The sequence below is a fragment of the Leuresthes tenuis genome, unplaced genomic scaffold, assembly GCF_036924035.1.
Source record: "Leuresthes tenuis unplaced genomic scaffold, fLeuTen1.0.hap1 SCAF_19, whole genome shotgun sequence".
Taxonomy (NCBI): Eukaryota; Metazoa; Chordata; class Actinopteri; order Atheriniformes; family Atherinopsidae; genus Leuresthes; species Leuresthes tenuis.
Window position 1 is genome coordinate 15,402,005 of NW_027325373.1, and position 15,696 is coordinate 15,417,700.

A 15,696-nucleotide genomic window follows, 5' to 3' on the forward strand; every position below is an offset into this window, starting at 1 on the left:
AAGCACTATAATGATCATTTCAAGTCGCACCAAAGAACAACTGTCTTTCATTGGTTAGGAGTCATTAAATAGCTGTTTTTATGATCGTACTGACAGATGCTTATTTTTAAAGCAACAACGAGACATCCCTGAGCCTGAGACGGCCTGGCTGTGAGACAAAGATTTGCTTTTAATACTCCTGTGCTCACATAGAAGCAAACAGTAATGGCGATTTGAAAATATTTGTAACCCTCACATAAGTGGGGTAAAAACACTTAGAGTCAATCCCTCCATTCTTGTGCTCATATTCGAGCAGTTTGAATTCATTCATTTTTATGTAACTGCCGTACAACCACAGATATGTTACACCCTGCCGAGAAATTACATGCCACAAAACCTCATAGGACTGATTTGTAGCTATCTTTGTGTTGTCTTTCCGGGTGTGTAGTGTTTACGTGTGTGTCCGTCTGTTCTGTACACTGAGCTGTTGTTGTTTATAGTGAAGGTCAGAGTGTCTATTCCCACTGGCTTCTCAGAATGGTCAAAGTTCACAGCTGAGCGGTGAGAACATCCTGGTATATGCGAACAATTTAGCTGTTTTGAATGTTCCTTGACAGCCGACAAAGTCTAGACATGAGCAGATGGTAGCTTGGACCACTGATTGTTGGTTTGGAAATTAAATGCATCACATCATGCCCCCAAATACATTACAGCAGAAATTACTCTTAATGTCACACCCAATGTTCACGATGAAAATCCAACTCTCCAACTTTCACTTAATGGTATATGAAATGGAAGTTTTCCTTAATTTGGAATCAATCATTCTTAACATACATACACTGACATGATGGCATTGTAAAGTAGGACCTTTAAAAAATGGCTTTAAAGCAAGCTGCATATTATCAGTGGCATTATATCTTTTATCAAACAAGCTTTTTATAAAAGGTTTCATGTTTCGAGCTGTATTGAGGAGGAATCCTGTTGCTGCATACCTTTTCCAATCTTGTGGCGATGCAAGGGGAAAAGTTTTTAATATAACATATCCAGCTCCAATGCTTATTTTGGAGACTGTGGCTCAAGAGAGAAAAGGACTGACACAAATAGGTTACCCACATATCCATACACATGTGCTCATAGGACTCATAGGATATACCTCTGAGATGCTATTTTCAATGTGCTGAGCGGACAAAACAGTCAGGTGGTGGTGCTTTATAAATGTACTCAGACGCGCACCTGGAACCTTCAGCAGCACTCACTGGCGGGGTGCTTGCAAAGAGGAATGGAACATATAAAATCTAGGTTTAGAAAATAGGTCAGCCATCCGGCCTTTTTTTTCAGCAACTATTTGTTTTTCTTTCAGGTAAAAAGACATCATGATCTCTGTGCAAACATTAAAAAAATAAATCATATCGCTTTAACTAAGTACCAATTTGCAGTAGGAAGAGGAAAACACACTGTAGAATCCTTCAGTTCATCAAACTGTCCAAAAACACGGTCAACTGGTTTTCTCTTTTTTACATATACAAATAATATGTTTTTACTAGTATTAACAAGTAAAAATGTCCCAATAAGAAGCTGGCAGGGTTATTCTCCTGTCCAATCCAGTATTTTTTTTCTTTATTTAGTTTTCTTTTCAGTTGCTGACTTCTTTTTCCTACAGTCACTGATTGTTAGGTTTGGTCACCTAACGTCTTGGATTGTCTTAAAATAGATCCTCTTGTAATGTTTATCGCACTTTATAATTTTTCTGACTTAATAAGTGATGAGTCCCATACAATTAGAAAAATCCACAGATGTGGTGCAGGCATGGAAGAAGCCAACTATCTGTCAGTTATCTATTTTATATGCCAGCTTAATTCAGTGTTGTGTGGGGATTGGAGTCTACCCCAGCTGCCACTAAACTAGGTAAGCAGGCAAGGTACACCCTTGACAAGTCGCCAGTCCATCACGGAACCCTTGAAGACATCTCCAACTGAAATACAACAATGTGTGCCCATCAGTACAAATGAAATTATTCTTCTTTCTTTTTTTTTTTGTTTTTGCTTAATTATCTTATCATGATATCAAATTGGTATTTCATTAATTTCACATACTTTGGAATATATTTCAGATTTCAGCCAATTAACAATGCAAGACACAAGAAATAACATTGCATTTATGCTCAAATCTACAAATATATTCCAATAACAGAGAGTAAAGCAGTGGCTCTGAGGGACTGTGCTGTGGTGGGGGGCCACAACACTGCTTGGAGCCAATATGAATATGCTTATCCTTGCTATTTTCACCAAGTTAGTTTATCATGTCAACATTAAATGAGGTAAACATTAGAGTTTTTTTTTTTAACTCTGCATCCTCTAACTATAATCTAACACCTAATACAGCCCACCTGAGGCTGATGGGAATATCATCAGTTTTGCAGATATAAAAGTTTTGTTTTTAACCTGATGAAAAAGCTGCATTTTCCAACACATTGTGCTTTATTTTAATCTTTATTGTCAGTGCTGATGTTATTACTTAATTGCTATTAAATCCTATCGGGTTTGATTTAACACACTAATTGTTTTTTCAGTGGAAACACAATTAAAATGAGCTACTGAATCTGGAGGTTATAATATATCACGTTGATGTTGTATGGGCCAAAATGTAATGCCCTTGATGTATTCCATTTGTCTAATAATTTATAGTTTAGTCAGGACTTTCCCTGCTCTCCTTGTTTAGTGTTTTATTTCCTCTGGATGAAACCACAGTGCAATGAAGATTTTAAATTATGTTTCTACTTTTGCCACCAACGGGCTATTCACATAAAGAGCCTGGAGTAATTTACTGTTTTAATTCATAGTGTGGCACAGACCAGTCCCAGCAGTGCTTTTAACTATACCCTGTACAGAAAGCATGGCATAGTTGAGCTGTGTGTAAATCACTCATTATCAACAGATTTATGATTTATGTGTGTTTTTGTCTGTTCATTAGTTCATTTGGATAGCAGGTCAAATGGATGCAGGGATACTCAGATCTGGTCATAAAGTAGAAATGATTCCTGGCAATAAAGAAGATATCCTTCTATGAACTTATCTCGCTGCTGAAAGAAGAAAACCCCCTGCTTTGTTCTCACACTTATCTTGCATTGAATTTGAAAGAGAATGAAGCTGAGCTGGATGAATGATAATAAGTAGGTGAAGCCTCCTCAGTGTTGTCAAAAACAGATATTTCTTAAAGGAATGCAGAGGAGTGAACATGTTTGTGCATGAACATGTACTCACATCATGCTCACATGGACTGTCTGCAAAGAACTGGTGAAGGTTTTGAATGCACCTCGGCAGCCCTGCTGCACTTGCTCCTGGCTGCCTGGAACACTGCTGAGCTGCATCTGGTCCTCATCTGGACCTGTGGGCTGGTTGGACTTCCACCAAGCCAAGCACAATGAGAGCCACTGACAACATGGCAATGCTTAAAGCTGACAGCAGCAGTCTCAGCACATGTCACTGAGTGGTGCAGAGGTTCAGCAAAGGTTTATATGGAAACAAGATGTGCAGGATGCAGAGATGTTCGCAGGAACAGAGAGAATTCTACTCTAATTTTGTTTTCAGTCGCTGTTTGATTTGGTTTACATTTAGGAACCTGAACCACAGGTAAGCTTCAACAGCATAGCTTGGGTCAAAACACAACAATAACCATATGTTAGATGGCACACTTTTCCCATCTAAAACATTCCTGTACTCCACTTCCTTGGTTACCATGGTTGACACATCCCACAACAGTAACAACACAAACTTACACTGTTTTGTGCCAGTCCAACATAATCTGTTTCAAATACGGACAAACATAGAAAAATTATGATAATGGGGTACCTGTAGATCTCAATAATACAATAATACAATACACAGTAAAAGTGTCTTACTCTCTGACGTGCTTTTAAGCAAGACAAAGTGGGAGAAGATTTTCTTAAACTGATATAGTTGTTCAAATCTAACACTGAATGTGTAACCACACAGTGCAGGCTACAGACCAAATGTTGTCTACCTGAGAAGATAACATTTAAGAACTCCAAACGTTTGAGAGATTGATAAGACAGAGAGACAACATCTAACAGAGACAACATCAAAAGCCAGACAGGCCAACACACCGTACGTAGGTGGGTAACACAGGAAAAAAGATAAAAAGGATTTAAACTTCTTATCCGGCTTATAAATTCCTCCTCCCACATTTCCACTTCTGCCTTTGTCTGCTCGCATCATTTGGCCCAGTCTTAAAGCCTAAAACTGCCCTTAATGCAAACTTTCTAAATAAGCCTGTAAAAAGGATTATTCCAAATCCAAAAACTGACAAAAATGTAATTTACCTCTTGATATAGATGGCTATTAGCATCAAATTACATTCCATACTTTTGTCACTATGAAATAAATTTTTGCTTACATTTAACTGAGTTTAAATGTCCCGTCTTTGTTCTCTGTTAGTTGAAATCTGTTAAATCTGTGTGGAGTTTGCAACTTCTGTAAGTGAAAAAGAATTAAAATTGCTTTGTTTGTTTGCAGATTGGAGTTGCTGCAATGGACGACCAGTGTGTGTCACACGGCAGCCCTCAGCGTAGCGGAGGTCAGCCCATCACTGAGGTTCAGAGGCCAAATGTCATCAGGTGTGGGTGGCTCAGGAAGCAAGGAGGTTTTGTAAAGACTTGGCACAGTCGCTGGTTTGTACTAAGAGGGGATCAGCTGCACTACTACAAAGATGAGGAGGAGACCAAAGCCCTGGTAAGGCTGAATGTGTACTGAAAGATTGTACTGATGACTGAACTGAAAGATTAATCCCAACCAATTTTCCAACTGTTGCATCACACAGTGACTGATTACTGAGTTTTGAATGCATCTTCTCACAGAATTTGAAGACTTGTTGATGAAAACCAAGTCTCTTCTGAGCTGAAAAACTCACATGTATTCTTTTAACTTAAAATCATTGATACAAACTGACCAGTTAACCAATGATCAGAACTATGTGCAGAAGTTGAAAAATGTAAATTGTTAAGTGCAGGTAATGCATTGAGACAAACTCAGGTATCCTTGATAATCATATATTGGCACACAACTCTTTGTCCGAGTGATGAGTGATGAAATGAGCGCGATATTGATCCAAAATCATTCAACAACCTGTTGGAAGCAATCTTTGATGAAATTTGCGATACCTCGTTTTTGGAAATGCTAACACAAGATGTCAGCATATTTAACGCTACAAGATAAGTGGTGCAAATAAAATGTGTCAACCAGCAAACACACCCAAACCTCAAACTGCTCTTTTCAGACAATCACAAAAATTAAAAAATATAAGCAGGGAGTAGCTCAAGTACAACTGGTAGACTTTCTGTCCGTTTGCATAACTGTTCAAAAGCAAGAGATACACATGACACATTACAATCTCTGTGATGCTTCCTTTACTTGTTTACTACAAAAGTTAGAATTAAGAATACCTATAATCATGTCTGTGATAAGTTGATAAGCACTAGGTGCACTTTGTCCCAACTGCAGCCATGCCAGGAAAAAGCTGCAATATTGAGAAAGTTATTGAGATTTGCACCTAAAGCTCAACTTCACTTTGATGTTTTTGCAGATCGTGCTGTATCTTATTGTGTTTAATCTCCCTATTTGAGTGTTTCTACTTACTACTTATGTGTTGCAGTGTTGTTGAAAATTGCTTGAGTTTTGTCTTTCTGCTTCTTACTGTACAGCCAAGTTAGATTAAAAGAATATATATCTAAGTTAGATTCAAATGAGTCAGACTGTTTTGACTGTTGGACTCTAAACCAAAGTAAAATAGCTGCAAGCTTGTGTTCATTGAAGCCAACACATGCAGCTATCCTGAAGGGAGAGAATGAGTAATTCAGATAGTAAGGCCATCTCTAACGTTACTGTTACCAGGCAGCCGTTCTTACGGAGCAGCTGTACTGATGACTGAACAAAGAAGCAGCCAGAGAGACACCAGGTTCCCATGACAAAGCAGAATTTGCAGAAATGTGGAGATGAATAAGTAATTCCACATGTTTAATTTCACAAGCAGTCTTTGCTGTAGCAGACAGTATTAGACTAAACTGAAATTGTTGTGACTGAATTGTATTGGTTTTAGAATTGTTAAGGGATCAATTTGCACTGTCAAGGAGCCAAATATACCCGAAGAGGATCTTTCAGTTTCTGTGTGTATGTATAATGTATATATGTATATATATATATATATATTACTGGTTATTGCTGGTTTACTTTACTTCCTGTTTAATTTAGCAGAGGTTGTCATCCTTGGTAGGCTCCAGTTGCCCTGTGACTCTAAATTGAATTAAGGTTTAGATAATGGATGAATATCTTCCTTGGTTTCTTTAGTTAGTTTGACTACTGAACTGCCACATATTGTCTTTCTTTGCTGATTGCCGTTCCACTTGTTGTTTGTTTGTCATTAGTTTCCCTCAGTATATATTCTGTCAGGATTCCTTTGTTCATTGCCAGATGATTATATGTAAATATATGAGTGTTTCTTCCCCGTCGTTCCAGCTTAGTTTCTTTAGAATTTTGATTTCAAGCTTGCGTCTTTCATTAAATTCCTGCTTTATTTTATTGAAGTCTTTTGTTCCTGATCCATCAATCTCCAGGAGTAGTCTGAAAATATGCTGTATTATCATATACTTAGCACTAGTTGTTTACTTTCTTTGCCACCATATTTTCTAGATATCACTCGTGCACAGCCACCAGTCAATGATGAACTGTACACTAACTGCATACTATTGGTGCAGTTTGGTTGTGAAAATGTACGGCCAATATGAACAGCAGTTTGGTTTAGTGAAGCTGTGTGTAAATCCACAATGGAGCATTTGTTCAAAATGCTGTCTGTTTATGAAGTTTAAGTTGCTTCAGATTTATAGTGACTTTGCCCTTCCCCCTGTCCACATTTTTGAGTAGCTGCTAGCTTGGCTCCTTTGTCTGTCCCCCTACTTCTCTGTCCAAACTGAGAGTGCTCTGCTTGCTGTCTACTATAGGTAAGACACTGATAGCTCATGTATTCCTCACACAACACCTTTACAAAAAAAAAAAGTTTTAGCACTTGTTTGATTTCTCACCATGAGTAATGAAACAGTCAATAGCACTGATGCTTGTCACTGAAGCTGCAGGAGACTTGCAGTGAACTTACTTAGTTAGAATTAAGGATGGGTGTGTTGGAACAGATTGCAAGGCAATTAATCCCTGTGAATAGTACCATCTGTAGCTTTTCATATCTTATTGAAATCCCACATTTTTATCCTTGCATCATTTTTAGCAGTTATTTCCTGATTTCTTTTCCATCTCAGATCATAGTTATCATGGAGTCTTACACTTTTTTATTTGCAGACAGTTATTTCAAACCAGAAGCTCTGTTCTTTTCCTATACAATTACACAAAGGACCAAGTGCCCCTCTAATATCTATTCCACTGAAACAATATCCTTCTTTTCCAGGGGAAACTTGAACGCTTGTGCACAATTGAAATCTTTATTCTGCTCATCTACCCACACTTCTTTGTCTGGCTGATTTCCCAGCAAAATGAGCTCAGCAGCCACATAAGCAGCAGAAGTCTCTGAAGGTTATGGCTCCAGACCTGAAGGTGGGCCACTGGCCAGGCAGGGAGAGGAACTATTCTACACAGCTATTTCTAGGGACCTCTGGTTATTAAGCAGTGTTTAAAATGGAGAGTGGCCTTAAATAAGGGACACCAACTGTTTAGCTCCTGCCTTTGGTGTTGTGACTATCCTGAAACAAATGTAGCACAGCAGCTCTTCACTGAAGTTTACAGAAAAGGGACGAAAAGAGTTTGTTTTCCCAAAAGAACTTGTACTTTATGTTTATCTAGAGAGGAAAAGATTCAAGAATGTACCTGAGTAATACTTTACCTCCCCATGTTTGCAAGTTTCCATCCCTGCCCTACTTCTTAACTGAAGCCATAATAATTACCTGAAACTGCTACTTTTTTTCCAGAGGATGGGGAAATGTCAGTAAAACTAGGTCAGGAACAGGAGAGTGTTCAAAGTCCTGAAATCTCCATGACCTCCAATGCAAAACTTTAGCAAAACACAGTGCCACAGGGTTCAAAATAACTAGTCTGGGGTTTCCTGCAGCCCTAAAGGAAGAGCACGTAGAACAAAGGGGTAATATCACTGACTAAAATAGTTTCTCGTCACTAATATTAATGTTCAAGATCAGACATACACTAAGACAAACAAATACATCTTTGTGTGGTGGATTGACATCACCCCACACCAAGCAACAAACTTCGTAATACAGAGGTATGAGGCCATATCTAGATCAGCTATTAATTAACTCTCTCTCATGATGTGAAGTCTCCATTTGTTTCTTGTCACGTTAGCCTAATTGCCTCATCCTCACTGGGAGAAAGAACATCTGCCCCTTTCTGTTGCCTATGGAAACACAAACCTTGCCAAAGTGCAATCCGATTAGTTAGGTATAGCTACATATCTATCCTCTCTCTACCTTTACCTGAAAGCATTTTATTTAAGGCAAAACAGTGTCAAACAGGGTCATAGTTTTTCTTTTCTTCATGTTTTATAATAACAAAGATTTTACAGCTTAATAGATACTTTAGGGATTTAATGCCTTTTAATTTCAAATGAATTAAGTTGTTATAAATAAATACAGATCCATAAATGCAATGGATTTAAAGCAGAAGCTGTTCTTGATTTTGCTTGACAGTTTATGAAGCCCTTAGAGTTTTCTGTATTTTAGCATAGAAAAGACTTGAAACTCCACCAAAATGTATTGAACTCCTACACAGAACCGTATTATAGTGTTGAGCGAAAAAAGTTTGGTTATTTGTTTTCCTGGGAACATGGTAGAATATAACATCTCTGTAAAACATAACTTCTAATAATACTTTACATCAGTTTCTACAATCCTTTTATTAAAGTCCCCCTCTGGCAGTTATAAATCCTCCAAGAACTCATCTGTGTACCTCTAGATTTTACAGTTTGACATTTCTGCAAAAAAACAAATATGCCGTGCCTTTGAAAATTGCTTAGTATATAGATCTGTCTCTTCTTCGTCATTTAGTGCATGGGGATCTATGAATATGCTCATATTATAATAGACAGCAGATGTGCTACAAGGTAGACATGTGAGACATGGCATTGTTTTCAAACACGACTCCTCAGATGAACTCTGATATTTGTTGATAACATTATTTGAAAAAGTGTATCATTCCTGCCAAGGAAGGCGATCATGTTGTGTCCTTTACAGTTGGGCCAAACCTCTCAGAGCAACTTGTGGAATCTGAAGAATGGGAGTCAGATGGAGGTGAAGGGTCACTGAAAAGCATGCGTTGGGTACAGCACGTGTGGGCTTAGTGTCAACATGCCATCTGCCTGCCCTCATTCGTCCATGGAGATGTATGCATGCAGAAGCATGCATGTACTCCCTCACAATCTGAGATAAATACACAACTAGACTCAGATTTCATCTGACTGAGCCATAAACAAAGACAGTTCTCATGCAGTGAAATGGTAGGGTTATTGTAATTTAAACCACTCAGCATTAGATCTGTATGCAAGTGAAGTAGGAGAGGTAACAAGAATGAATGAGGGAATTGGGAATGAATACAGTGCAAGAACTTAATGGATTAAAGAATAAGATATATTAAAGTTTTATTAAGAAAATGAATTAGGAAATTATGATTCCCTCCACAATTAATCTTGCAAGTAGTAAATAGATTTCCATAGCACGAGGGAGCTAAAGATTAAGATAAAAGTAAAATTCTATCAATTCATCAATTTAAAAATTCAGCAGCACAATTATGCCTTGAAAGTTTCCCCTACTTAAAATGGAAACTAACTGACTTTGGCATTTATCTGGAGCACATAAAATGTCATTGCTTTTTTTGTAATTATTCACTATGCAAGACTGTCTTCTTAAGACTGTTTGGATGAGAAGAGTCAGTCTGTAGTCACTTGTGACATTGGCAGACACAGACAACAGTTAAACTACTTTATGGTACCGGCATAGAGGGATAAAAATATCCTTAAGGATTTAAGGTTTCAGTGAGCGATGTCACATTGATACGTAGTCTGATCTATATGGAACGTCTGAGCAATGTGAACAGGAAAGTCAAACAATATTCAAATACCATCTTGTATGCATCATGAAAAGCACACCTGACATTGTCTGAATGTCACACACAAGATTTATATCAAAGTACCACATTAGATATACGTCACTAGCTGCCATCTGATGCCAGATACTGAATCCTTGCTTTTTCCTGGAACTATTACTTTGATTGGGCAATAACATTTAGGCAGAAGCATTTTCTTTAGAGGGCTAAATACATAGTAAAGCATGACAAGAATTTTAGCACCACCAGAGGACTCATCTGGCTATCATTTTTTTGATTCTAGTACAGTGACAGCATGTTTATTAGGTTCTGCATTGCTGGGTGGAAAAGTCAACTGGAACAGGTCTGTGCACGTTTTGTTTTGTAAGTATTCTCTGGTCCATTACCTGATGCCGAAACAGAGTACTACTATGCATTTTAGGTGTGGTGGTGTTGCTGCAAAGCAATAGTATGCAGCTAAGCCAGGAGCTTTATGACTTTAATCACATGAAACACAAGCACTGTTAGCCAGATACTTGCTACATATTGTATACACAATATTTAAAGACAACAGGTTTTGATCAATGCTTTTAGTTCTACCAAATTTGATTCTAGCAATGATAACCAACCCATGTGTCAAAAACACATCTGTGACTACTTGGATTTAATTCATCATCAAGAGAGCTCATGTATATACACATCTGTTTAAATCAAGACACAAACCAACACTGATGAGTTTAGTTTTGATCACCGGTTAAAACTGCTTTTGTTTGTTAATTAATCATTTAACTTTATTCTATAACTTACCTTACTTGCCATGTGTTCCAGGATGTAAAGGACAAAATGTAGGATTTTGTTTCCTATTCTTGTTTCAGTTATGTTTAGTTGATCAAGTTAACTGTCATATTTTGGTTTATGCACATACTTCGTGGCCACAGGCACTTTTGTAAGATAAACACTTACTACACGCAAAGACTTCTGCCTTCTGTCATTTTCTCGCCGCTATGGTCAGATTACATTACAATCACCATTTTACCACAAATACTCTTGAATATAGATTTAAATTTAACAGACAGGGAGACAGATATTCCCTTCAAATTTGGGAGATAAACTTGTTATTTCTGGTTCACCGTAAAGGGAGAACAGAGAGGGTTTCTGCATAATATTGGTAAGTACTAAACAAATCATGTAATTCACATCCAGGAGGTCATTTGCAAGAAATATGAATGGGTAACAGCCACTGTAGCAACCCATTCTCCTTCCCTATAATGTAATGCCATGTAACTGGCCCTATGTTCACAAACCCTTGGTGTTAGTTTTTTAAAGCACTGGCTGTCCCTTTTATGTCATTTTTCAATGAACAGTGAACTATGTAGCTGTATCATGTCAGGTGCTGCACAGTCTCACCCGAGATTGTGTAATAGAAAGGTTTTCACACAGATCAAATTCAAAGCAGTTTCATAGTCCAGGCTGAAAATTGTGAGATGAGAATGTTTTGGTAAGCAGCTGTTTCATGTAGGGTAGCGTCACCTGATGCTAACCATGCTTTATGAGTATCAAACATTGTAGTCTGTATCAGGTTTAGATGTATTTCTTTTAACATCTAAACCTAACCGTGTGATTTTAACTTGTAACCCTTACCATTAACAGGACCAGGGTTTAACACCGACACCAACCCAATTATTAAGAAATTGTTACAAATTCTTGCATGGAGCAACATATGTAATTAACAGTCTGTCATGAGATTGCATTGTCAAGTGTTTTTTTTACATCAGTAAATGACAAACCCGGAGGGTTAAAAGACCCATGCATGTGGGATTGCATTTAAGGCCAACCTTGGAACAGTTCTTTCTCACTCTCCTCGTTTTTGCTCTTTAGTTTAGCTTTCTATCACTTGCTTCAGCTGATAAAAGCCATTGGTTATGTTTGAGTAACAAAAGCTTAGCAGCTTAGTGATATGATACACCATGTCTATGCTGAAAGATTTTTTTGTCATCATGGTGGTACAACCCGTGACAGAACACCAGCTTTGAAATATGTCAAAGAACGATGCCATAGGGGCATCCTGAGCTTTGAAAAAGGATGCAAAGCGATGAGTTTGGAGTGAGAACAGGTTGAATGTGGACAAGCTGACACAGACATTATAAGCTGCTGCTAACCAGACTTATTTTGTATGAAGGTCACACTCAGTCCCCAGGCTGAGCCAGAAGTGATGTGTTTTCTGACAAAAGTAAGTATCAGCAGTATCAATGTATCACATATAATCCACTTCAGTATGTCCTCTAGGGGCCACATGAAGGGGATCTGAGAACAGAAGGTGGCTTCAGAGATACACATAAGACATCTCCTGCATGCATATGATTTGAAAACGACTTTATTTGAACTCTGACTGCTGATGTTAATTTTGTAAAGCTGTGAGAATCTAAATAACAGGACCGTTAGTTGGCTTCTTCAGCATCAACTATAAGTACTTGATTGCTCTGAAATATATTCCACGCTTTGAATACAAAATTTAAGGGAGATTCCACTTTGTATTCTAGCTTCATCTTTACATCTTACCTTTCTTTTTGTATACTACAGTAGTTAAATCATCTATTTTTCCTTAAAGCTCAGTACATTCAGTTCTGTTTTGTGAAAGTGCGAATGTAAATCCAAACCAGTAAATCAAAACCATGCCTGGGGTTTGGCATTAATCCCGAATCAAGTTTCAGCAACTTCAACTTCAGAGACAACCTAATTAGTAGACTCTAACTGCATCAGTGTGGATTATGACAAGAATAGATCAGTTACACTCATGCCCAAAGGCAGACATCGAATATTGAAAACACACACGCAATCAAATAGAAATGGTAAGATAAGATACTGTCTGCTTTGTTTCTTAACTCTGCAATCAACTGTAGCAAATATGTTTCCACTTAAAATGTGGCCAAACTGTCTGGCAGAGTACCGTTACAAATCTGTCAGCTCATCCCAGTATTAAGTGTTTTAATCTAAATCGTCCTTATACTGGGTACGGACAAAGATTTGATTGTATCATAGAATTTGTACTCATACAAAACATCAGTCGAAATGAACACTGTAAATTGTGTTTTTATTTCTGACAGGCTGGAAAATACGTTTTTATTAAAGCCATATATAACTAACAACTATCCACTGATATTTCCCAGTACCGTGACTGGTTTATGACAAGGAAGTTCCCTGAAGGCATTCAGTCTTCCCAGAGGAAGTTGTGTAGGCACATTGTTCAGCAGGTTCATGTTTGGAAATATTTCATTTATATTTCTAGGGACCTATGTTACCATATTTTTTGGGGGGAGTGAACATTTCAGGTTTATGTCTTTCATTTAGTTTATTACTTTCTTTATGAGATGATAGACATTACCTCTATAAGTGAGAGCAGCTCGCAGAGTGCAGGCTTCAGTCATTCTAACTAGTGACCTTGTTCCAGTCAGTTTCGTTATCATTTCAACACTTCCCATGCACTTCTTATAAAGACCTTTTTTGTTAGTAGCATGTTACGTTTAGGCTGAATAAAACAACAACATGACAGTGTGAAGAATCAAGTATCCAGGGATAACTTTCAGTCTGGGTTGTTAATATAATGGTCGGATACTGGAAGCAGATCACACACTCACATTTCATAGTCAGTGCAAAATAATGTTCTCTTCTATCCTTGTATTTACTCTGTAGTTGGTCCTAGTTTACCCTTGCAAGTTCAGTTTGCACTTTAGCTGCCAACTGATTTCCCTGGAATACTGATGAACAGGAGTATGCCTCCTGCCGATACGTTTGCTCATTTTGAAAAGTGTTTCCTGCAGCTGTGTTCTAGGTTTAAAATGTATCGAAACACTACAACTGAGAGTTCAATTGAAAAGTCTGAAAAATGATTTCACTGGAATCACATCAATTAAACTCACACATTATTACTTACTGTGTCTCATTGTTTCATGCTCACACCTCCCCAGTGTTATCTTGATACAGATTACGCCACAATTCAAGAGAATTTCCCCATCGGTATTCAGTTTGATCAGCAGTGTGTCCTCACAATGTGACTCTTTAGGCCTTGGAACATAAATTACACATAGTCGAAGGGGCACTCCAACTTTAATAAGGGTACATTACATATTTAATGAGGTTAAGTAAAGACTTTGAGGAACATTCTGTGCTGCAGAGAGAACTCTCACTTGTTCCCATATTCTGTCTTTTGTCCATTTTCTGATACAAACACCATACCTTTCACATATGAACATAACTTAGTGCCCTTTAAACTGCATTATTTTGTTTTATACAATGTTGAAATAATTACTTTGGTTCTGAGGTTGTTTGAGCAAATTTTCAGTCTTTCCCACTGTTACCACAGGTAACTCAAAACCTGTGGTAGAAGAAAACCTTTTTCTTCACTAATCCAAAATACAAGACTGCTTTTGACAGGAGATGGTGCATGGAAGTTTGTATTCAACTCGAGTTCTCAATGGATGCAGATAAAAGATCTCTGAATAAGGCAACAGCAACAGTGCTGACAGCTATATGCCTACAAGAGGATGACAGCACAGTGTGTCTTCCAACTGCTTGTTCAGATATCAGATGAGTCTTCTCTCTGAATTTTGTCTTTGGCATATTGTGGTTTCTGATGGATTGACTGCGTGTAAAAGGGACATACTCCAGACCATGCTGGTCCTCAGTATCTGCTCCCATAACTCTGTCCCAGAAGTCTTTCTTGATCAAAATTTGACTATGATTGATCATGTCCTTTATGGCAGACCGTCATTTAAGATGAAATGATCATCAAATATGCGGCGCACATTTCCAGCTGGGAAAACTTTAAGTTTTACAACATTAGCATGGGTGTCTGCCTGTTTGTAGTAGCTCACAGCTCACGTAGGTTGTTAAATGGTCCAAGTCTTATTTTAATGTACTTACTTTAATTCCCCTGATGTATCATCTATTATGAATTCATCTCATCTAACAATTCACATTATTCACCCAGATTTAATTTGGCTGTGAATAATCTTTGCTCTATGTCTGTTGTAATATATTTACAGTTTACTGGAATATTATTATTTTAATGAAACCTATGCATATGCTGCTTTAGATTTACTGAGTATGTCACTGTAGAGTTTTAGTATGGACTTAAAAGAAATAGAGGAATAACAATATTTTGCTATTAGGGGTTATTAAAAACAGTTGAGCATCCATTTGCACAAACAAGTCATATAGCTTCAGGAGGCAAAAACAAAGACCCAGACAGCGAAAGAATAAACACACAGACTATCACGCTATATAGTTCAGATGGGGAAAAATCAAAGTAACATCTGCAGGTCCCCTGCTGAGTTTGGTTCGTGTGTTTGAAAGGTCAGTGAGGTAGGAGAACAGTAATTATTGGTGAAAATGACAGCTAATCAATGAGCCAACGTTTGATGAGCACTTACACCAGATGCTTGTGGTCAGTTGACTTTGGTGTAAGTATTTACCTTCTTGTAATCAAATTAAATACCCCTTCGTTCTTAGAACGCATGTCCTGTTTTTCTACTCTTTGTTATCAAAACTGATCATTATTGATTAAAGTGAGGTTATCTCTTAACTTAAACCTACAAGTAAATGTTTTTTTTTACTG

At 37.7% G+C, this 15,696-nt stretch overlaps 1 protein-coding gene across 1 annotated transcript in view; it reads left to right on the plus strand.

Moving 5' to 3' along the window:
* The window catches only part of arhgap24 (Rho GTPase activating protein 24), a 67,267-nt gene that overhangs the window by 6,197 nt on the left and 45,374 nt on the right, over window positions 1–15,696 (plus strand). Inside the window, exon 2 of the mRNA XM_072371712.1 lies at window positions 4,512–4,727. Within this exon, the coding sequence (XP_072227813.1) occupies window positions 4,527–4,727 (201 nt within the window). The 5' untranslated portion in view covers window positions 4,512–4,526. The remainder of the gene's footprint in view (window positions 1–4,511; window positions 4,728–15,696) is intronic.